This window comes from Gossypium arboreum, chromosome 8 (assembly GCF_025698485.1).
Source record: "Gossypium arboreum isolate Shixiya-1 chromosome 8, ASM2569848v2, whole genome shotgun sequence".
Classification (NCBI taxonomy): domain Eukaryota; kingdom Viridiplantae; phylum Streptophyta; class Magnoliopsida; order Malvales; family Malvaceae; genus Gossypium; species Gossypium arboreum.
The window spans coordinates 8635243-8659804 of record NC_069077.1 but is presented as its reverse complement, the minus strand read 5'-3'; the positions used below and the strand labels follow the sequence as shown (position 1 = coordinate 8659804).

The window sequence follows — 24562 nt, the reverse complement described above, 5'->3', positions numbered from 1 at the left end:
AGGCAAGAGAATTTTGATGACTAACTTGAGTTACTCAAATGTTATCAAAAAGGAATCACATTTCAAAAACATTTTTTAAAGCTTAGACATAAGGACAGTACTTAATCGATTTGGTACCAATTTTGGACGTAACGAGGGTGCTAATCATTCCTCATACGTAACCGAGTCCCGAACCTTTTTCTCAAAATTTCGTAGACTAAAATCATTATTTTAGTAAACCAAAATGTTTTATTAAAACAACCCAAATTTTTTGGTGATCCGATCACACCTAACAAGAAAAGATTAGTGGCGACTCCATTTTCGCTTTCCGAAAAATCGATCCATTATTTTTAAATCGAAATAAAAAAATAGTTTCGACAATTATATTATTCCTTTATTTTCATATATTCTTCTCATGCAAAAACTATGCTTGAAATTATTACATATTCATATTTAGTGTCAATATTTGATGCCCTTATGGGCGAAGACAATTAGCTTCCAAAAGAAATGATAAATTTGTCGATTAGACCCTTTAAATTTTAGAAAATTTTAAGTTAACATAATAATAAAATTGTACTTTATTTCTTAATAATTTTATGAATCATCTTTCATCTCTTTAAAATAATTTTTTGACTTTGCTCTTGGAGTAAAAAAAAAAAAAACAATTCCGTAAACAAGGTGTCTTATTTAGAAATAAAAAAACTTAAATTTTATTATTTTATTACATTTTAAACTAGTATGTGTTACGACTATACCTTGCTTATGGTATTTTCAAACTTTACTAAAATGTATAAAATATTTTTTAATTTTAAAATATTAACAATTCATATAAATATAAACATTACAAATTACATGCTCTATACATTTTTACATGTCCTATTAAAATTATCAATTATAATCGCTATATAAAATTAAAAAATTTAAATTGGGTATCGTTAGGTATCAATCGGAGAATGATATTAAATTGATTGGATAAAATTTAAATTTTAATATTTTTATCAAACCGATCAAATTAAGAACCAATGATAAGACCAATTTGACCACTCTAATTCTTAAAATATTAATTTCTTAAAAATAACATAACTCTTCTTATGGAGTTAAAAGTTTTAGCGAATACAAAAAGCTTAATACTTTTTATGAGAGTTAATATTTATTACACTAATAATATATTTGTTTATTCCAAAAATCGTCTTAAAAAATTGCCACATGTATCTTTTAATTGTTTTTAATATTTTATTATATTTCAGAATATTTTTAATGCCTAACCCTGCTAGTAGGGACGTAACTAGGGAGTTTGGTAAGGGCCCTTACTTCTTAAATTGGAAATTTTAAAATTTTAAATTAATAAAAATAAAATTATATTTTAGTCCCTAAAATGATAAAAATTAATTTTATTTTTAAAAATTATAAAAATATAGACTATTAAAATGATAAAATTATATTTTTATAATCGTAAAAATTACAATTTAATTTTTAGCTTTAAAAGAATACTCTAGCTTCACCGTATTTACTTGTTTGTGAAGTTTAAAACTAGTAGTAAATATTTTTTTATAAATATATTTTATTTTATTTTTGATTTCTGAGTAATTTACGCATATTATTATAGATATTAAAATAAATAAATGAATAAGCCTTAATTAATTAATTAATTGGGAAATTAAAAAAGAAAGGCTGCAGAGAAGAAAGATATATATGGCGAGAAAAAAGGCGCGAAGTGGCCGTCCAAAAAAACACCAGAGAAAAAGAGAGAGAGGGAGAGAAAAAAAAAAGAGAGTCGTTTTTGAGAGATGATGATGATCATCATTTTCTTTTTCCTAACCGAAATCTCCTCTGTTTTAGGGTTAAAAAATACCAAGTTCACATTTCCTTCGAAAAAACAAACGACTGCAAATTTGAAAATTAAGCCGACCAAAGGAAAACAGAAGAAAAGAGAAAAGTATAGATTAATCGCGAATTTCGTTATGCTATTTGGATCGATGCGTTAATTGAAATTCATTTGATTTCTTTTTGTAATTATTTCATTCTCCAAATTTTGATTTGATTTGCTTTGGATTTGATTTTTTTTATTTTTTTTAAAACTTTTTTGGTGTGGAGTTGGATTGGGGGGAATAATCGGAGGTGGAATAATTGTAGACGTGATTTCTGGAACGTAATGATCTGGCGTTTACAGCGGCGTAGGATGAGAGGAGGGAGGCGCGATCGTAAATGATTCAAGGATCGGAAAGGAAAACGATGAAATGGGCATCATTGCTTAAGGACATCAAGGAAAAGGTCGGTTTACCTCCTCAATCTTCTACTGCTGCTTCCATTGCTTCCACAGTTGCTGCTTCTTCTTCTTCGTCTTCTTCCCCTCCTTCCAATCGTGATGCCAATGCTTTCTCAACTCATTACGACTTTGCTTATTCCTCTTCTTCCAGGTTTGATTTATTATTTTCATCTTTTTGAATAATTTATATTGTTTTTTTTATCTGTTTTCATTTTCATCAGCTAATGATGATTAACTTATGACGTGAACTGGTAGAATCATAGTGGTTTGCTTTACTTATTTTCATTTTAAAAAAGAAATTCTGTTTGCTTTACTTGCCGTTGACCGCCTTTAACGTTTATCTCCAATTTATTTCGGGCAATTAGAAGTATGATTTCAGTTATGGCGTGTGCTTTATTAATTTATTTAGTTTCTGATAAAGTAAGCCTAGGCTCCGATGAGATTTTCTTGTATTTTGTTGCTTTTTCTACAAGGAAGAAAATTTAAAGATATAAATTTTGTTGGAAGAGTTTTTTTGGTACTGTTAGATGTATTATTATGCATGGAGGAACCTAATTTTAAGGTGCTAATGTGTAGTCTTGTGGTATCTAAGTATTGCTGATTGTAGGCTAGTACTGTATCTGTTAGAGCAACTATTACTCCATTAATAAAGTTGGTGATCGAGCTAACTCATGCAAGTTCTGGTAGCTCTGATTAGCTGCTTCTCCTAAAAGATCAAAAGAGACCAAAAACATATGATGAAGCAGAAAGGAAAAATAGGAAAAAGATGAGCTAGAAATGATCTTATTGAAGTTCTCGGAGCTACATACGATGTGTTCTATTAGAAAAATGAATAGCTAGGTGTATTTTAACTGAGGATTGGACCAAGCTTGTGTTGAAGGTCTTATTAATGTAATGGGAGGAGCTATAGGAATTTAGCTGGCAATTATAGAATATAGGATGAGTGCCTGAATAGGATAAATGCTACCTCTCTATTTACTAGTTGGGGGATTTTCTTTCTCGTCTTTTTTTCTATTCTCAGGAATCTGAAGTTTTGTTGTGCCTTTGCTAAAGGTTCACTTACTCCTGAAGTCCATTTGTAAACTCCATTCCCTGGCATTTTGAGAAGAGTTGACACTTCTGGTGTGGGATTTAAATGATAGGTGATTTTGAAATTAGTCTTAGGTGTGAGCTTGCATTTACATTTTGGAGCAGTGTGGATGTTTGGTTTGTCAATGCATGGATGTTTTATTTACTGAAATTTTAAGTTTAAGCAGTAATAAAACAGAATGTTAATATCATCTATCACAGGGATCAAAGATGTTGGGATGCTCTTTAGTCACAAAAAAGGTCCTGCAATTTGTCCTTTCTCTCTCTCTAAAAAAATTGTTTTGCTTTAGAATCTATTGATAACGGAGCAAGATCCTTTTTTGTGCTACTGCATCCTGTTCTCTTTAAAATTGGGAGTTTAATAGTTTACTGGTAATATGCCTTTTTGTTAGTCCATTATACCAATTTGTAGTGTACGAGATTATGTAAAATATTTGGTGTTCAAGATTTGGTTTAACTTTCAATTGTTGGGCTACTTTTTCTTTTGTTTTTCTAGTTGTGCAACATCTAATCATATAATAATACTTGTAAATTCCCCTCTATCTGATTATGATTTAAGTGGATACATTTGTTTCTTATGTTTTATCGTGTCTATTATTTAATTACATTTTTAAATTAAAAAACTGTGATAATGTATCTTCTTTTTCGGATTCCACTTCTTTTGTTCTATGGATGCAACATTCCTTCCAAAGTGACATTACCTTTTTTCCCCCTTGTTACAGCAGAGACAAACATGAATTGGAATTGGACTTTAATAGATTTTGGGAAGAGTTCTGCTCATCCAATTCTGAAAAGGTTCATTCTCCTTGATATTCTAATTCCTAGCAGTCTTTTATGTACCATTACAAATTCCCTTATGTTTGTATTGTCTTTGCAGGAGAAAGAAATGGCCTTGAGTTTGACTGTAGATGCCTTTTGTAGATTAGTCAAGCTGCACGCTAACGTAGCTCAATTAGTCACCCAGTATGAATGCTCATTGTCCTGTCTATTCTCTTATATCACATGGTTTATTTTGATAAAGTAGTTGTCAACAATTCTTGCTGTTTTCTGATCATCGAGCAAAACTTTCCCTTTCATATTCACATTGTTAAGCACTGTTGCCACAGTTGCTTTGTTCTCTCCAGTGCTCATCAACTTGTTTGAGTTATTAAGAAACTCCACTTCAGTACCATTATAACCTTACATGTTCCATCATAAACTATTTTGATGTGGAGATAGCCATACTCGACAAAGTTTGGGCATCTAAATTCATGCTCCTGTTATTTATGTTGCATCGCATCTTCTGATATTTGGTCATACTTTTTTGATTCGTTCTTGTTGTGACTTGATCTGGTTGCAGTTAGAATAGTTTTGTTTTTCTATTATCTTACTTGATTTATGCTGGCTTTTATTATTAGCTAAGATCCATTCTAGGAAATATAGTAGAACATTTGATTATCCAAACTATATAGACGGTGGCCTTTTAGTCGATACAGTTTTCTCCTTCCGAAAACTTATCCAAACTATATAGACGGTGGCCTTTTAGTCGATACAGTTTTCTCCTTCCGAAAACTTACTTCTTATCAAGATTTTTGTAATTAAAGTTAGTTCTTTGTAAGTGAAGTTTTCATTTGCTTCAGCTTCAGATCCCATAAAGAAATCATCAATTAATGATTTTCTTTGTATCATTTGAATAATATAATGAATAATATTAATCAATTTTGCATTTCTACTTAGTAAATAGTTTGATTATTTCTGTATGTGCTGTTTTCCTGGTTAGTTATTAGCCCTGTACTGCACATCTCTAGTAGTATGAATTGATTGTCTGTATTCTTAATTCAAATAGTACTGAGCTTTCTGACTTTCTCCAACTGTGAGCATGTTGACCGACATTTAGAGGTTTAATTCATTACAGGTTAGTAGAAACACATATCTTCTCCTTCGTTGTGGGAAGAGCATTTGTAACGAATGTTGAAAAGTTAAAACTTAGCAGCAAAATAAGATCTTTGGATGTATCAAAAGTAATACAGTTTTTCTCTGAAGTCACCAAGGTTTGGCTCAGGGATCTAAGTGCTTTATATCTCAATGTATATTATCCATATTGTTTTCCAGGTTTCTCTTTTGCAATTAGCTATTGTACTCTGATTTGCAGGATGGCAGCAGCACCGGATCAAATTTGTTGACCGCTGTTGAAGTCCTTGTGTCTGGGGTATATTTCATTCATCTTTAATAACATAATATGATACTGTAGTTGGAACCTTGTCATTAAATTTATTGCTTGTGAGAAGCTTATGTCATTTCCACCTGAAGATAGGTAGTCCAACCTCTAATGATTATTGAATTATGTTGTAAAATAACTAACCTATACACTTTGATCTTTTGAAGTAATGTGATTGATATGGATGAGTGTTTGTTATAATTTTGCACCACACTTGATATCCCAAATTCTGTTCTTTTTTATATTTAAACTGTTAATTGTTGTTATCATTTCTGTTGTTTGCAGCCTTTTGATAAACAAGCTCTCCTTGATTCTGGGATATTTTGCTGTCTCGTTCAAATTCTGAATGCACTTTTGAGTCTTGATGAGGCTAATCAGAAGCCAAAAATTACTGATTCTGAGGAATCATTGCCAGCTGAAAAGGATTCAGTTGCTGATGGACAAGCCTGCCGACTTGAGGTGGTTTTTGTATGAATATCTACAGCAGTATCTGTTCACAAGTTGAATATTCTGAACAGAGGTGACTTGGATAATGTCTTTTGGATTGACTGTAAACTTATTGCTATTCATTCAGGTAGAAGGAAGCATTGTGCATATTATGAAAGCATTAGCAGGTCATCCTTCAGCAGCACAGAGTTTAATTGAGGACGATTCTCTGATGTTGCTGTTTCAGACTGTTGCCAATGGATCTTTAACTGCTTTCTCAAGGTATAAGGAAGGTTTTGTTTCAGTGCACGTCATACAACTTCATAGACATGCTATGCAGGTAAGCTATTGTGTTTTAATATAAATGTTCATAACCATAAAGAGGTCCTTACAAGCTTCATTTGCCAAATTTTAACTGTTATAATTTGCTTGTCCCATCAGATCCTTGGACTGCTTTTGGTCAATGATAATGGAGGCACGGCCCAATACATACACAAACATCAACTGGTATGCCTTTGTGGAAAATTTTAAAAGCATATCTGAAGAACATAGGTTGCTTGCTGCATGCTGTGTCTTTTCTTTCTTCTTCTTTAACAATAGTCTCCTCTGCTTTAGAGAATCTTTAGTTATTGGATCACGTTCTTGTCTGTGCATTTAAGGCTTGTTTACAGTTGATTATGGGTGAAACAGTGATGAATTATACAGGCAGCAAGATATGAACTATTCACCAACTTGGGTATTTACTAGAGCAATTTAGGCAAAAAATTGGAAAGCAGTGAATTCCATGATTTAAGTGAGGGTAGAATCTCTGTATTGACTAAGAGTGGAATCGTTGAGGCGACTTTTTTTGGGAGTTACTGCAGGATGCTTCCTTAAGTCTCTTTGTCTGGGCATCAACTAAAGTGCAGTGGCAATGGTCAACCCATTTAACAGGCTTCTTCACTGTTTTAGAGTTTTAAGTTTTTTGTTAGTTGGAATAACTGTATCTAAGACATTGATTTATCAGACAGAAAGATCTTGGTAAGCAAAGAGCAATGTTGATTTGTGTCTAGTCACATTATCTTTGATGTTAGTCCATCTAAAGACAAAAACTTAAGGAAGCCAGAAGGATTTAAACCTTCACTACCTGTTTAAATTTATCTTTTTTCGAAAGATCATACAGTTAGAGTGCTATTTCTTCCTCTTATTCTACTTACTTTCTGAATCTTCAGTACATAATTTCAATATATTGTTGATTGCTTACATTACATGTCATTCTCTTATTGCCCACTTTTTGTTTAATTGCTGCATCTTGTTGTATAACTTCTATTAAATATTATTATGAAGGATTTTTTTATTGTAATGTCTTATATGATGGTTTTGAGAATAGTTCATCCTGTACCTGTGCTCTGCATTTTAACTAAGCAGAATAGTAAAGCTTTTGCTAAGATGCAGTGGGTGACTTGTGAGACTTTGAGATATTTGTTTTTGACAAGCCTTAATGCAGTCTGTTATGTGTCTTCTCTCTCTCTCTGTTTCGCTTTCTGCATTATGTGGATTCCTTTTTTATGACTATAGACAGAAACAGTTCACATTCATCTCACCTGGGTTAGGGCCACTGTAATAATGTAATCTTAGGATTTTAGACACTAGCGAAGGCATGTCATTGGAAGCCTTATTTTTACCTTTGATTTGTGATGACATCTCTTATTCTCACAATGCAACCAAGTTTAACTGTTAACTTTGTTTTGTCTTGTTCTGTTTCTTTCAGCAATCTTCTTATTTATATTTTTCTCAGCTATGTATTTGTTCTATTACTTGTTTCCTTTTCATTATTAAATATTTCCTATATACACTACACATCCTTTTGTGCAGATAAGGGTTCTTCTAATTGCTGTCAAAGATTTTAATCCAGATTGTGGGGACCCTGCCTACACTGTTGGCATTGTGGACTTGTTACTTGAATGTGTGGAGTTGTCATATAGACCAGGTAATTGGTTCGTGATTTTCCCTAGTTGATTTCTTTAAGAAGAGTATGATTACAGATTTTGTTTATGTATCATAAAGTTCTTTGGTCTTGGCTCTTCTGTTTAATGATTCTTATTCGAGATTTTACTTTGTCATGAGTTATTGTTGATATCATGCAACTTTGATTTGTAGAGGCTGGTGATCTCAGTCTTAGGGAAGATATACATAATGCCCATGGTTATCACTTCCTTGTTCAGTTTGCTTTAGTTCTTTCCTCCATCCCACAGAATCAAGGCATTGAATCTATTTATTTGAAGCACCAGGCTGACAAAGATAGTGATTCAAATAGTGCTCAAGTTTTTGAGGACACAGCAGAAAAGGATTCCATAGGAAAGGAGGACTCTTCTTCTGAAAATGTCTCACCCACTTTGAGTAGGCTACTTGATATTCTTGTTAACCTAGCTCAAACAGGTCCTCCTGATGAAAAAAAATCCAAATACTCTCACACCAAAGCCGGTGGCCATGACAGAACCCGAACTCTATCTACAGACAGTCTTGGTGATGAAATTTGGGAACAGGGAAATACTAAAGTTAAAGACCTTGAAGCTGTCCAGATGTTGCAAGATATTTTTCTCAAGGCAGAGAGCAGGGATCTGCAGGCAGAAGTATTAAACAGAATGTTTAAAATATTTTCAAGTCATCTTGAAAACTATAAGTTGTGTCAGCAAGTGAGGACTGTTCCTCTCTTGATCTTAAACATGGCTGGATTTCCTTCATCATTGCAAGAGAGAATCTTGAAAATTCTTGAATATGCTGTGACCGTAGTGAATTTTGTTCCTGAACAGGAACTGCTGTCTCTATGTTGCTTATTACAGCAACCAATTACATCAGAGTTAAAGCTCACCATCCTTTCTTTTTTTGTAAAGCTCCTCTCCTTTGACCAACTATACAAGAAAGTCCTTAGAGAAGTAGGTGTGCTGGAAGTCTTGTTGGATGGTTTGAAGCAACATAAGTTTCTTTTAGGACAAAACCAACATGATGGTAATGCCTATCAGTTGGAGGAAAAATTCAGCTCTAGCAGCTTGAAGAAGCACTTCGACAGTGAGGGTCTTATTGTTACTTCGCCCAAGTTTGTGGAATCTGGTTCAGGGAAGTTTCCTATTTTTGAAGCTGAGTATACAATCGCAATTGCATGGGACTGTATGGTTTCCTTAGTGAAGGATGCTGAAGCTAGCCAAGCTTCATTCCGATCTGCCAATGGTCTGACCACTGTTCTCCCCTTCCTGGTGTCCAATGTTCATCGTGCTGGGGTCCTTCGGACATTGTCATGTTTGATCACTGAAGATAATGTGCAGGTTTGTTAAGATGCATGTTTTTCTGTTTGATAAATCTAAATTTTGATAGATTTTACATGCAAGAATGTTGTTTCTCCCCTGTTTGCCTTTTCTCCCCTACCATTATGAGAATTCGTGATCTTCACTTCCAGTGGTGTAATGCTAAATGTCCTTTTTCCCTTGCATGCTTTTGTGCATGAGTGAACTGCCTGTACAGCTGTTAACACCAACCGGATACTCTTTCCTTTCCAGGGTCATCCTGAAGAATTAGGAGCCATTATTGAAGTTCTAAAGAGTGGAACAGTTACAAGTTTTTCAGGACATCAATACAAGCTTCAAAGTGATGCGAAATGTGATACAATGGGAGCATTGTGGCGCATTCTAGGAGTAAATAGTAAAGCTCAGAGAGTCTTTGGTGAAGCCAGTGGGTTTTCTCTTCTGCTGACCACCCTCCACAGTTTTCAGGGTCATGAAGGACGCTCAGAAGAATCTTCTTTGTTAGATCACATCAAAGTGTTCAAATATTTATTGCGCCTTATGACAGCTGCAGTGTGTGGTAATGCCATTAACAGAACAAAGTTACATGCTATCATATCATCACAAACCTTTAATGATCTTCTCTCCGAGTCTCAGTTGCTGTGTGTGGATTATGAGAAGCAAGTGATTCAGCTTTTATTGGAACTTGCTCTTGAAATTCTCCTTCCACCTTTTGTAACACCGGAGAGTGCCACATCAGCAGATATGGCTGAAAATAAGTTCACTAGTTTTTTGGTTAATCCTGATAAGGAACGAGTACACAATGCTGGTGCCATTAGAGCTCTGATCCGTTCATTGTTGCTTTTTACTCCTAAGGTGCAGTTAGAAGTGCTGAATTTTATTGAGAAGCTTGCTCGTTCTGGCCCCTTCAATCTGGAAAATCTCACCTCTGTAGGTGAGATGGAATCTTCTATTGCCTTTATAGTCTTGATTACTAGACATTAGCTTCTTACTATTTGCTTTTCCAATGTATTTAGGTTCTGTGGAACTTTTACTGGAGACAATTCACCCCTTCCTTTCGGGCTCCTCACTCTTACTGTCTTGTGCTTTGAAGATAGTTGAGGTTCTAGGGGCATATAGGTAGGCTTTGTGTTCATGCCTAGGAATCATTATATTTACTCAAATTATTTGATTTTTCTGTCTTCTGTTATTTCTCAAATGAGGCTTGTATTTCTGGTAATAGATTGTCTGCATCAGAACTCCGAACACTTTTAAGATATATTCTACAAACGAGGTTGATGAAATCCGGTCATACAGTTGTTGATACGATGGATAGGTTAATTCTCATGGAAGATATGGTTTTGGAAAATGTTTCTTTGGCTCCATTTGTTGAAATGGAGATGAGCAAGGTTGGGCATGGTTCGTTTCAGGTGTCTCTGGGAGAAAGATCTTGGCCGCCTGCTGCTGGTTATTCGTTTGTCTGTTGGTTTCAGTTTAAAAACTTCTTTAAAACACAAGCAAAAGAAACTGAGCCTGCCAAATCGGGTATTCCCAAGAAGAAAACTGGCTTAAATGGGCAGCATCATGATCAGCATGTTCTCTGGATATTTTCTGTTGATGCAGTTGATGATGACAGCACTTTCTATGCTGAACTTTATCTTCAAGAGGATGGTGTTCTTACCCTTGCGACTAGCAACTCTTGCTCCTTATCATTTTCCGGATTAGAACTGGAGGAAGGCCAGTGGCATCATCTTGCTATTGTTCATAGCAAACCAAATGCTCTTGCTGGATTATTCCAAGCTAGTGTTGCTTATGTTTATCTTGATGGGAAGTTAATGCAAACGGGAAAATTGGGATATTCACCCTCTCCCATGGGAAAACCTTTGCAGGTAAATATTGGGACTCCAGTTACGTCTGCAAGGGTTAGAGACTTGACATGGAGACTCCGTTCTTGCTATCTTTTTGAGGAAGTGCTCACGCCAGGTTGTATATGTTTCATGTACATCCTTGGTAGGGGGTATAGAGGGCTTTTCCAAGACGCAGATCTTCTTCGTTTTGTCCCCTACCAGGCTTGTGGGGGTGGTAGCATGGCTATCTTAGACTCCTTAGACGCTGACTTGTCTGTACCTCCTGGAACACAGAAGCTTGACAGTGCAAGTAAGCAGGGAGACCCTAAGGCAGATGGAAGTGGAATTGTTTGGGATTTGGATAGATTAGGAAACCTTTCATTCCAGATCTCAGGTAAAAAGCTCATATTTGCATTTGATGGAACTTGTACAGAGGCTGTTCGAGCATCTGGGTCATCTTACATGCTGAATCTGGTTGATCCCCTGTCAGCTGCTGCTTCTCCCATTGGAGGTGAGTGCCAATTTCTCACTTTACATGTAATCGTAGTGAAAATTAGTTATCTTAATTACTCCTTTTTGCTGTCTATGCAGGTATACCACGGTTTGGACGACTTCATGGGGATATCTATATCTGTAGGCAATTTGTTATCGGTGATACTATCCGCTCTGTTGGTGGGATGTCTGTCATTTTGGCCCTTGTTGAGGCAGCTGAGACTAGGGATATGCTCCATATGGCCTTGTCCCTTCTTTCCTGTGCACTTCATCACAACCCTCAAAACATAAAAGAGATGCAAACAAACAGAGGATACCATTTGCTAGCTCTATTTCTGCGTCAAAGGATGTCATTATTTGATATGCAGTGTCTTGATATATTTTTACAGATAGCTGCATGTGAAGCTTCATTTTCCGAACCAAGTAAATTGGAATGTATTCAAACTTTTGCATTACCTACTGACTCAATTCATGAAACTAGCTTTGAGGATCTTAATCTTTCAAAGTTCCGTGATAAAACATCTTCAGGTGGAAATCAATTTGACATGGATGATTTTTCTTCCCTGAAGGATTCGTTCAGTCATACTTCAGAGCTAGAAAATGCTGATCTGCCAGCTGAAACCTCAAACTGCATTGTCTTGTCAAATGCAAATATGGTAGAACATGTTTTGCTGGACTGGACACTGTGGGTAACTTCCCCAGTTCCCATTCAAATTGCACTGTTAAATTTTCTAGAGCAACTTGTGTCTGTTCATTGGTATAGGAATCACAACCTTACAGTTCTTCGTCAAATCAACCTTGTTCAACATTTGTTGGTGACTTTGCAGCGCGGTGATGTTGAAGTTCCTGTTTTGGAAAAATTAGTTGCAGTCCTTGGGGTTATATTGGAAGATGGGTTCCTGGCATCTGAACTTGAAAACGTGATTAGGTTTGTTATTATGTCATTTGATCCACCTGAGATGAAACCACATCATCAAATAATGCGTGAGCCCATGGGAAAGCATGTTATAGTTAGGAATTTGCTTCTGGAGATGCTTGTGGATCTTCAAGTTACCATCAAATCAGAAGAAATGCTTGAACAGTGGCATAGAATTGTTTCTTCTAAATTATTGACTTATCTTCTTGATGATGCTGTTCATCCTACTAGTATGAGATGGATCATGACTCTCCTTGGTGTACGTCTGGCTTCTTCTCCCACTTTTGCTCTTAAATTTCGCACTAGTGGAGGTTATCAAGGCCTTATGCGTGTGCTTCCTAGTTTTTATGATTCTCCTGATATATATTATATCTTATTCTGCCTCATATTTGGGAAGCCAGTTTATCCAAGATTGCCAGAAGTTCGTATGCTGGACTTCCATGCACTCATGCCAAGTGATGGGGGTCATGTGGAGTTGAAATTTATAGAACTATTGGAATCTATAATTGCCATGGCAAAATCCACCTTTGATAGGCTGAGCATGCAGTCAATAATTGCTTGCCAAACAGGAAATTTTTTCCAACTTGCGGCAGAACTGGAGGAAAATGCAGACATGACTGCGGAGCTTCAGGGTGAAGCTCTCATGCACAAGACATATGCTGCACGCCTAATGGGTGGGGATGCATCTGCTCCTGCTGCTACAACTGCAGTTCTGAGATTCATGGTTGATTTGGCAAAGATGTGTCCTGCTTTTTCAGCTGTTTGCAGACGGACAGAATTTCTAGAATGTTGTGTTGACCTCTATTTTTCTTGTGTTAGGTTTGTCTTGAGATACATTCTCATTATATGCTTCTAATTTTCTACAATTTTATTCACATTAATTGTATATCTCATTATAATGCTATATGTTCTCTAATATGACTTATAATTAATATTGTTCTGTTTGTATTTTGGCTTGCAGGTCTGGTCACACAGTGAAGATGGCAAGAGAGCGTTCAAAAGAGACAGAAGAGAAGAATTTGAATGATTGTGATGATGCTAGTTCGCAAAATGCGCCCTCTAGATTCCCTGTGGAGCAGGAACAGTCTGACAAAACTTCTATTAGTGCTGGAAGCTTCCCTCAAGCTTCAACTTCTAAAGATAAGCTTGTCTCTTCAAATTCCAGTGCCGAAGATAAAGAAGAGATGAAACCTAATACATCCCAAGAGGAATCGAAGAAATCATTGCAGGAAGATGTCCAAGTTACTCAGAGCAAAGATGGTGATAGTGTCAATCAGGTTACTGGCTCAAGCACAAATGAGTTCACCTGCCATAATACCGACAATCTGGCTATTCAACCACCAGATTCACAGAGTTCTGTAGCTCTTGCTAGTCCAGATTCTTGTATTTGCTCTGAGAAATTAAATTCCAAAAGCCCCCTCGCTCCTCCATCTCCCATTATTGCTTTGACTTCATGGTTAAGTTCAACTTCAAACCATAATGAATCCAAAAACCCCATGGAGCCTTCTACGTCTACAAGTGTTGATCAATCCTCTGACTTGAAGTCTGGTTCTCCAGGATCAACAACTACAAATACTGCCTTTCCAGTTATTCCAAAGCTTCTTCTGGAAATGGATGATTCTGGCTATGGTGGTGGCCCTTGTTCAGCTGGGGCAGCTGCTATGTTGGATTTTATAGCTGAAGTACTGGCTAACCTTTTAACAGAGCAAATAAAAGCAGCACAATTTGTGGAGAGCATCTTGGAAATGGTTCCACTATATGTTGAAGCTGAATCTATGATGGTTTTTCAAGGTTTATTTCTAAGCAGACTAATGAACTTCATTGAAAGGCGTCTCTTGCATGACGATGAAGAAGAAGAGAAAAAGTTAGATAAGACCAAATGGTCTTCAAACTTAGATGCATTATGCTGGATGATTGTTGATCGTGTTTACATGGGCGCTTTCCCTCAACCTGCTGGTGTATTGAAAACTCTAGAATTCTTGTTATCAATGTTGCAACTAGCAAACAAAGATGGTCGAATTGAAGATGCAGCTCCTACTGGAAAGAGTCTTTTGTCTATTACAAGAGGTAGCAGACAACTTGAGGCTTACGTACATTCAGTTCTTAAGAATACAAATAGGATGATACTGTACTGCTTCCTACCATCATTCCTGATTAGCATAGGGGAAGAAGATCTCGTTTCCTCCTTCGGTCTACTAACAGAACCTACTCAAAGATCACTCACAAACTCTTCACAAGATGATCCAGGAACTGATATCAGCAAGGTTTTGCAGTTGTTAGTTGCTCACCGACAAATAATATTCTGTCCAACCAATCTTGATATTGATCTAAATTGCTGTCTTTGTGTAAATTTAATTTATCTTATTCGTGACCAAAGGCGAAATGTACAGAACCTGGCAATTGATGTTGTCAAGTATTTACTGGTTCATAGAAAATCTTCTCTGGAAGACCTGCTTGTCTCTAAACCTAACAAAGGACAGCGCCTAGATGTACTGCATGGTGGTTTTGACAAATTGTTGACTGGAAACTTATCTTCTTTCTTTGATTGGCTTCGGACATCTGAAGAGATGATAAATAAAGTACTGGAGCAATGTGCAGCCATAATGTGGGAGCAGTATGTTTCTGGCTCAGCAAAATTTCCTGGAGTAAGAATTAAAGGCATGGAGGGCCGTCGTAAGAGGGAAATGGGAAGAAGATCACGAGATACGTCAAAGTTTGAACAAAAACACTGGGAGCAAGCGACTGAAAGGAGATATGCAGTGGAGGGGCTTCGTGATACAATGTCTACCGAGTTGAGAGTTGTCCGTCAGGATAAGTATGGGTGGGTTCTCCATGCTGAAAGCGAATGGCAAACCCATCTCCAACAACTTGTACATGAACGAGGAATATTCCCAATCCGTAAACCCTCTGCTTCTAAAGATCCTGAATGGCAACTTTGCCCCATTGAGGGTCCATACAGGATGCGCAAAAAGCTTGAGTGCTGTAAATTAAGAATTAACAGTATCCAAAATGTTCTTGATGGGCAGTTGGAATTAAGTGAGACGGAGCTTTCCAAGGTAAAAAATGAGGATGGTCCAGATGTTTCTGATTCTGGTTCCAAAGCTATTTTCAATCTTTTGAATGAAATTGAACTATATGATGAATCATTGTATAAAGGATCAGATGACGTGAAGGATGTAACTTCTGTTAAAAATGGCTGGAATGATGACAAAGCTAGCAGTGTAACTGAAGCTAGTCTTCACTCAGCCCTTGAGTATTGTGCAAAATCTGGTGCAGTTTCTGTTCCTATGTCGGAAAGCATACCAGGAAGATCTGAAGTTGAATTTCCTGGGCTGTCACCTTCTGTTAGGATTGATGAAATCAAAATTACTGAGGATAAATTAGATAAGGCGCTGCAAAATGATAGTGAATATTTAATCAGACCTTATTTAGAACAACAGGAAAAGATTCGATTCAGATATAACTGTGAGCGAGTAGTTGGTCTGGACAAACATGATGGTATATTTCTGATAGGGGAACTTTGTTTATATGTAATAGAGAACTTTTACATTGATGATACTGGCTGCATATGTGAGAAGGAATGTGAAGATGAGCTCTCTGTAATTGATCAGGCATTGGGTGTTAAGAAGGATGTTACTGGCAGTATGGACTGCCTATCAAAAGCAACTTCATCCTGGGGCAGAACACCAAAGGCATTGATAGGGGGAAGAGCCTGGGCCTACAATGGTGGTGCATGGGGAAAGGAGAAAGTGGTTGCCAGTGGTAATTTACCTCACCCTTGGCGTATGTGGAAGCTTGATAGCATTCATGAGATTTTAAAGCGTGATTACCAGCTACGTCCTGTTGCTGTTGAGTTGTTTAGCATGGACGGATATAATGATCTCCTAGTGTTTCACAAAAGAGAAAGAGATGAAGTATACAAAAATTTGGTTGCCGTGAATCTGCCAAGGAACAGCATGTATGTAATCTAGCACTCATCTACTTTTAGTTCTGTTTTTAAGGTAGCTTTATGGTGTGGTATTAGCTACTTCTTGAAAATGAAGGGCGATATAAAGGTACAGAAAAGGCTGTATCCACTAGCCTCATCTATCTTTGCCAATGACAACTGTGCCTTGCTGTGCTTATGCTTCATTATTTTAAGTGCTTGTCTTTCTTCCTTTACCTTCTGAATCTTGAAAAAGATTGTTTACTTTGTAGTTCTTTTCCTTGCATCAGGTTGGACACAACAATTTCAGGATCAACAAAACAGGAAATCAATGAGGGTGGTCGTCTCTTTAAAATAACAGCTAAATCTTTCTCAAAGAGATGGCAAAGTGGAGAAATCAGCAATTTCCAGTACCTCATGCATCTCAATACCTTGGCAGGACGTGGATATAGTGATCTTACTCAATACCCAGTCTTCCCATGGGTTCTTGCTAATTATGAGAGTGAAAATCTGGACTTGTCAGATCCCAAAACCTTCCGCAAACTTGAAAAACCAATGGGCTGTCAGACACCAGAAGGAGAAGAGGAATTTAAGACCAGGTCAATCCCAATATTTATTCAAGATCATACTATTATATGAATGATCATATTGATGCATTTGTGCTACTTTCTTTAACATGGTCTTTAAAATGCATGTATTAGGTTGTGTATCTATGCTATGCTTTACCATTGCCATTCTCTTTTATTTTTCAGATATGAGAGCTGGGATGACCCAGAGGTCCCAAAATTTCATTATGGTTCTCACTATTCTAGTGCTGGCATTGTTCTTTTTTATCTCCTTCGCTTGCCACCATTCAGTGCGGAAAACCAGAAGCTACAGGGTGGCCAGTTCGATCATGCTGATCGTCTTTTCAGTAGCATAAGAGACACTTGGTTGAGTGCTGCAGGGAAGGGTAACACATCAGATGTGAAAGAACTGATCCCAGAATTCTTCTACATGCCTGAGTTTTTGGAAAATCGCTTCAGTCTTGACTTGGGTGAGAAACAGTCAGGGGAAAAGGTCTGTCTTGGTTAAAAAAATTTTAAGTTGTATAGTATGATCTATAAATTCTTCTTTGTAATTTGCCAAATTTTGTGGTTCGTTAAGACTTACAAACTTCTCATTTTCTCTTGTTTCATATTTCCCTAGGTTGGTGACGTTCACCTTCCTCCTTGGGCTAAAGGAAGTGCTAGGGAGTTCATTCGGATGCATAGAGAGGCCTTAGAATCCGATTTTGTTTCGGAAAATCTTCACCATTGGATAGACCTCATTTTTGGATATAAACAAAGGGGGAAGGTAGGTACTGGCATTCTCTTGAAGCACATTTTCAACACTCAAAAACACATTACTTGAGAAAGATGTTGAAAATTCTTAAGTTTTCCGTATATTGTTGTTACAATTGACAGGCTGCTGAAAAAGCTGCTAATGTTTTCTACCACTACACATATGAAGGGAGTGTGGATATAGATGCAGTTACAGATCCTTCAATGAAAGCTTCCATTCTAGCTCAGATCAATCATTTTGGACAGACACCTAAGCAACTATTCCTGAAACCACACGTGAAAAGGCGGTCTGATAGAAAGCTTCCTCCTCATCCACTGAAGAATTCAACTCTTCTTGTTCCACACGAAATACGGAAAAGCTCTTATTCCATTACTCAGATCGTCACTTTCCAAGAGAAAATTCTTATTGGCAAGGCAAACACTAAGCTTAAACCTCGAATGTATGCCAAATATGTCGCATGGGGTTTCCTGATCTCAGCTTGAGATTTTGAGTTTTGACCAAGATCGACTCCTTTCAACACATGAGAATCTTCATTTAGGAAACCAAACTCAGTGTGCTGGTTTTAGCCATGATGGTCACATTTTGGTCACTGGCGCTGAGGATGGTCTAGTTTATGTTTGGAAAATCAGCGAGGAGCATCCGCGTGCCTCCAATCGTTTGATGTTAGAGAAAGTGCTTTGTGCTCACAGATCCAGAATCACATGTCTTCATGTCAATCAGCCTTATATGTTGATCGTGAGCGGATCAGATGACTGCACTGTTATCATATGGGACCTCAGCTCCTTAAGATTCGTTAGGCAACTTCCCGAATTCCCAACATCAGTTTCTGCAGTCTATGTGAATGATTTAACTGGTGAAATTATGACTGCTGCTGGAACTCTGTTTGCTGTTTGGAGCATCAATGGATGCTGTCTAGCAGTAATTAGCACATCCCAGGTGCCATCTGATTATATAATCTCTGTGACAAGTTCAACCTTCTCTGATTGGCTGGACACAAACTGGTATGTAACAGGTCACCACGATGGGGCTGTTAAGGTCTGGCATATGGTTCACTGTACTGACATAGAGACGATAAGTAATTCAACTAGCGTTGGAACCACAGGAGGGTTGCCTTTGGACGAGTCACCAGAATACAGATTGCTCCTCCACAAGGTATTGACGTTTCATAAGCACCCTGTTACTTCGCTTTTCTTAACTACTGATTTGAAGCAGTTGCTGAGTGGTGATTCTGGTGGCCATTTGCTGTCGTGGACGTTACCGCCCTGAAAGATCTTGCAAATCAGGTGTGCTAATTTAAAATAAAATAAAATAAAACACTATTGAATGATTTTGGTAAAGTACTATGGTGGCTCTATACTAAAAATCAGATTGCATTTTGCCCCCTTTACTAAAAAAGGGGCAAATTAGTCCTTGTACATTAAATTAAATAGCAAATTGATCCTTTTTATTAAAAACTCTAGCCATTTATAAAAACTGACATGGCTAACAAATTAACTCGACAATCACGTGTACCTCATATTGAGGGATATGGATTAGTTTTTAATAATAGAAATAGATGAAAATTTTAATAAAAGGAATAATTTGCTTTTTTATCTAATGTGTAGGGACTAATTTGTCAATTTATTGAGTAGAAGGAACAAAATGTAATTCAACTCTTAGTATAAAAGACTTCCATGATACTTTTACCGACGATTTTCATCTACAGTATCAGTTCCTAATTTTATGTTTGTGTTAAAAACACCTTATCTTTTAACAGATTCCGATTTTTTGTAACAGAATTACAGATTCTCTCTTCATGATAGCATGAAAAGCCAAAAAGCAAAGACAACAAAAGCAGCTTGGATAGACTTTATAGGGATTATAAAGGTAAAATCTCTTGAAACCTTCCCATATTTACAAGCATTGAGGCTTTTTTTATTACAATGCATTTGCATGGTGGCTTCAACTCTCTCCATTTTGGATGTGGGAATGACAAGCTATACGTTTTTCTCGCATGTTTTTTTTAAAAGTGGAGGATATATGGCTTTTGAAAAACATAGCCTCTACTGGGTTTGGCATGTACATAGAGATGGATTTTGCTAACTGTTTGTAATCAAGTTGTATAGCTGAAAAAGAAAAAGTGCATCGCACCCAAAATCATTTTTGCTATTGAGTGTTCTAATAGCTTTTTTTTAAAAGTTAACTAATTAGGTTTATAATAATACCACTAAATTAAATGAAACTTTTTTATAACTATTCAGCATGTATAACATTTCAGTGAAAGTTTAATTGCCTAACTATTTGATTGGTTTCTCAATTATGGAAATTAAATTAAATTAATCTTTCTACCATTAAATGAATCAGCTTAATTTTTGTAAAAAATTCATTTATTTTCCAAAATTATTATTTTGAAAAATTTTATGCTTTTGTAAATGAGATATTTTATTGAGTTTTGAGCTACAAATGAAAAACATCATATCATTTTTAATAACTCTATTATAATTTGGCTTTATTTATTTAATGATTCATAGATTATATTGATTTATTTAATAGTAGAGAGTCTAATTTGATCCAATCCGCATGTTCTTCACTAAAATTTAACAGTATTAAAACCTAAATTTCTAGAGCTAATTTCTCATGGCATATGCTATTGCAAAATACAGTATAATTATTTCTAGCCCAAAATGTTCTAAATTTTTTACAAAAATCATGAGACTTTAGTTTTATAAAATAAAAATTCATGTTTTCGACGTACGGAGCATTATTTTGTAAGAAAATAAAAACTAAAGCGCAAAAGACATCCATAACAATGGTCACTAATATACCTGCAAAGCTCAAGTGCTTAGAAAATTATTATGTATTTGTGAAAAGCATGCAGTTGGAACCTACTGCCGAAATTTGTTGTGCACTACTCGGGTCATAATATGGAAGAAAATGAGAAAGTTAAGATGCTATATGCCTATATGGGCACAGTCAAAGGTTGGCCATTGCTTATATTCTGCTGAAAGAACCCATCTTTCGAATACATTTCACCTTTTTGAAAATTGGGATTTTATTCCTGTGCTATTTCTTATTTCTGTTGAATGTTGTATCCAAAATTCTTTAAAGGGTCTCTTTTATTGTATGACAAAAGTTAACATATTGTGTATGCATTTCTAAAATAAGATGTCTCTAAATTCTACCCCGAAATTCAAAGCCAATGTTCATGTTAAAAAACCTCTACAAATTGTCAACAAACAAAATTTAACATACCTTAGCCTGGTGTATTGCTTATTACAACAACCAATTGTCCACTTTAGAATTACCACTGCTTAAAAATAAAACCCGACTGAAACTTCGGACCCATGTGACGGTTCACATTTGAAGTTGAGAATCATGGCCCAAATACTGACTAGCTCTGGAATTAGTCACACTTGGTTTGGACCCTCCCAAATTATCCGACCCGATAAAATAGACCCATTTGCTTTCCTCCGGTAACGATGCTGCGTGTACCATCCTCTCAACCCATTTATTCATTATCTCCTTCTCCCCTACTGCGATTCTCGCGTTCAAAAACGGCGTTGTACACTTTGCCTTGGCGAAACAGACGCATTTTTCCTTAGCGGCAACCAAACAAACTTCCATTTCGATATCTTCGCACCGCTCTCTTTTGGTTAAGTCCATTGATTTCCAACTAATCAGGGACTGCCACCAAGCGGGTTTGCACTTGTTGGAAGCAGTGATGGCGCACCCAATTCGTGCGCCTTCCTCGCATTGAAATATGATTTTTGATTCGCAAGATTTGTAAGCGGCGGCCCAAGAAGCAAGGTCTTTGAAGGCAAGGATGTATGGACCGGATGATGGGTCGTTCAAAGTTCCAGCCGGGATTGGACCACGGAGTAATGGGAGGGGGCACACGAATTTTATGGTCGTCAAAGAAGCGGAATATTCCTCCAAGTTTTGGGGTAACGAAGGGTCCATGCCTTTAAGAGACCGACTGAGAAAAAACTCGAGTGAAATTGAAGGTCCTAGAGTGATACCAAAATATTGAACAAAAGAAGAAAAAGAAAAAGAAAAAAAAAACTAAAATTGTAAAGTCAAATCTTTTCAAGTTCATATGAGCCAGATAGGGATAAACTCGAGCTTAAACTTAATTCTTTCTTAAAATATAATCCAACTACTTGAGCTGATTTAAGCTTCGATAAAATAGTCAAGTTACACCAAAATGTTCATAAAATAGTCCAATAGATTAATACATAACAAAAAAGAAAGTTCACTTTTTGATGCATGTGGAACATAACATACAAGCTTCTTCAAGAACAATTCTTTCAACAAATTTTGTGAATAAAATTCCCTATAGAAGAGCCCTAAAATTTAAAGATGTGTAAACTCCAGATTCACTCACATAAACCCTTTCAAGCTACAAGCGATGCATATCCTCTAAAACAGACCAATGCTACGAATATGATATGCATTCGCCAATCGCCACTGTATTTATTACTAAAAAACAGTCTAAATTACAACTAAATAATGTAGCATTTAACAATGTAGTTAACGCATCGAGACAAACCTAATGTAACCGCAAAAACCCTAAATCTTAATTTTCACACTCAAAAACTCTTGATATTCTTCTTTAAGGAGAAAAGAAGCTTGAAATTTAACTGAAATGCTTAAACTTGGAAGGTTTAAGATAGCTATTTACTGAGCAGAAAATCAGAACGGATCAAACTGATACAGAAGAAAAAGCCTAAAAAAACAAAAAGATACAGAGTATTGAAGGAAGGCAACAGTTGGAAGAGCAGCGAGTCAAGCTGAGTAAACTCGAGCTAGAGTTCGAAAATGGCGGCGATAATTACCGATTCACCGAAGAAAGTGTTGGCGCGTGCTGCACTTCTAGCTGCTTGCTTATGCTTAGCTTCTTTGTTGAGAAATTCGCCCCAGTGCCACTAGTTTCGCAAATATCTCCTTTTCGAGCTTAACAACTATTGATGAGTTTATTTGTTTTATTAGTAAATTGATACCTGAACTATATTCAATCCTCAAATTAGTCCTTAATTTTTTTGCCAAAATCATACCTAAATTATCAATTTTGTCTCAGTTTACCCCAAAACAGTAACAACCTTGGACAGTGTACACTTTAAATGAAGAAAGTAGCAGGACTTAATTTTTAAATTTTTAAGTAAAATGATTAAATTTCAATTTTTTTCAAAGAATAAGGACTAACAACAAATTTCACAAAAAAGAAAAGTTAAAAAGACAGAAAAATAATTTCCGTTACTGAGATTTGAACCTGTTACCTCAAGTGAGAGCCGCGTACCCTAACCACCTAGACAATAACAGATTTTGGCTAGTGCGAACACCTACTGGTTTTTCTACAATAATGAAATAAGAAAGGTTACGGTCTGACTATAATTAAATTAAGGTTAAAATATGTCATAAATCCCTATAGTCTTAGTAAATTTATAATTTAGTCCTTGTACATTCTTTTCTAGAAATTTAGTTTCTCTACTTTTCAGATTTCAAAATTCAAGTCCAATTGCTAACACTATTAAGATTATTTTGTTAAATTTAGGTTCATTATAATGTTATTCTTTTAGTTACATTGCTACTAAGTGAATATTTTTTTTTAATTTCAAAATATCATACCAACAAATTTAACAAAGAACATAATTGTGTCAAGAATTGTAACTGAATTTTAAAATTTGGAAAGAAGAGGAACTAAATTCTTAAAATTAAAAATATAGAAATTAAATTTTAATTTAAAAAATACGAAACCTATGACATATTTTAACCTTAAATTAATAGAATAAATAAAACTATACAACCATTCAATTCAAATCTTTTTATATATATAATTTTAATTTATAAAATAATAGTTCAAATTTATTGAGAATTATCCTTACTAAAATCCTTAATGTTCTTTCCAAAAAAACAATAAATCATGTTTAGTACCTTGCAATTTTTAATTCTTAAGGTTTTATCATGTTGGCGGAAAAAAACACGAAATAACAATACTGGTTAATGCCAAAGAAATATTAGAACCGCTTGCTGTTGGTTGTAGTGCCGCTCTCTGTATGTGAAAATCCATTGGATGGTAGCCTGTTCGCACCTATAGTTGGATATACATTAAGACAGTACAAATGTCTTCCCATAACGACTTTATCTTCCAGTGCAAGATGGCCTGCCTAGAGATAACTGAAGCCCATTTTTTATCAGTTCTTCTCCATGGGTAATTTGGATCGATTCTAGTTTTACCTGGAGGTGGTGTAAAAAGCGTAGTCTGTCGTGGAACTTGGAATCCGTATGTAGACACATACCCATGATGAGAGGGGTTGAATTATCTGGCCTTGTTATTCCAATGCCTCCGGCTAGGATTCTCTGTAACAGCCCGATTTTGACCCTAATTGGAACGTTGGTTTTGGGACCAAGAATCCGAGTCAGAAAAATATTTAAAAATTATTTTTTGTGTTTATTTTGTGTGAATTTATATCTCTGAAATTTTCGTGATTTAATTTTGTAGTTTGAGTGCCCGATTAAATAAAAGGACTTAATCGCATAAAATAAAAATTAGGTGATTAATAGTAAAAGGACCAAATTGTTGAATGCCTTTGTAATATGAAACCTTTATGTTGTAATTGGGCCATTATTAATGTAAGTGGACGGCTATGGGCATAATATATATGAAAGTGTAATAATTTAACTAAGCATAATATATATGAAAGTGTAATATTTTAACTAAGGTTAAAAGTGCAAATTAAATGTTATGTTAATATAATATATTATATATCATAAAACATAAAGAAATAAGCCATTTATGTGTCATATTTTGGTGTTCTTGCTGAAACAAGAGAAAAGAAAAAGAAAAACCTAGTTCGACACTTTCAAGC

General features: G+C 35.8%; 2 protein-coding genes across 3 annotated transcripts; one reads left to right on the top strand and one right to left on the bottom strand.

Annotated features, from left to right (window-relative positions):
• Positions 1-1636: 1636 nt before the first annotated feature.
• Positions 1637-19865, top strand: LOC108470058 (protein SPIRRIG-like). The gene is given in 21 exon segments (XM_017771245.2): positions 1637-2396; positions 4060-4129; positions 4212-4297; positions 5229-5364; positions 5466-5522; positions 5817-5990; positions 6106-6297; positions 6399-6464; positions 7812-7926; positions 8097-9259; positions 9491-10169; positions 10252-10354; positions 10458-11572; positions 11653-13288; positions 13431-16427; positions 16685-16993; positions 17147-17453; positions 17583-17729; positions 17840-18186; positions 18188-19000; positions 19494-19865. Coding segments are annotated over 20 exon segments (10707 nt in total). The 5' UTR covers positions 1637-2184; the 3' UTR covers positions 18984-19000; positions 19494-19865.
• Positions 19866-20794: 929 nt separating this feature from the next.
• LOC108470057 (uncharacterized) lies at positions 20795-22660 on the bottom strand. Of its 2 annotated transcripts, none has more exons than XM_017771244.2 (2): positions 22532-22660; positions 20795-21672 (listed from the first exon to the last, which is right to left on the bottom strand). In XM_017771244.2, the coding sequence occupies exon 2, from the start codon at positions 21654-21656 to the stop codon at positions 21051-21053; it is 606 nt and encodes a 201-aa protein (XP_017626733.1). In that variant the 5' UTR covers positions 21657-21672; positions 22532-22660; the 3' UTR covers positions 20795-21050. The 2 variants fall into 2 exon arrangements, with proteins under 2 accessions (XP_017626733.1, XP_052874404.1); XM_053018444.1 differs by having other exon boundaries at positions 20795-21703; positions 22532-22652.
• Positions 22661-24562: the final 1902 nt, after the last annotated feature.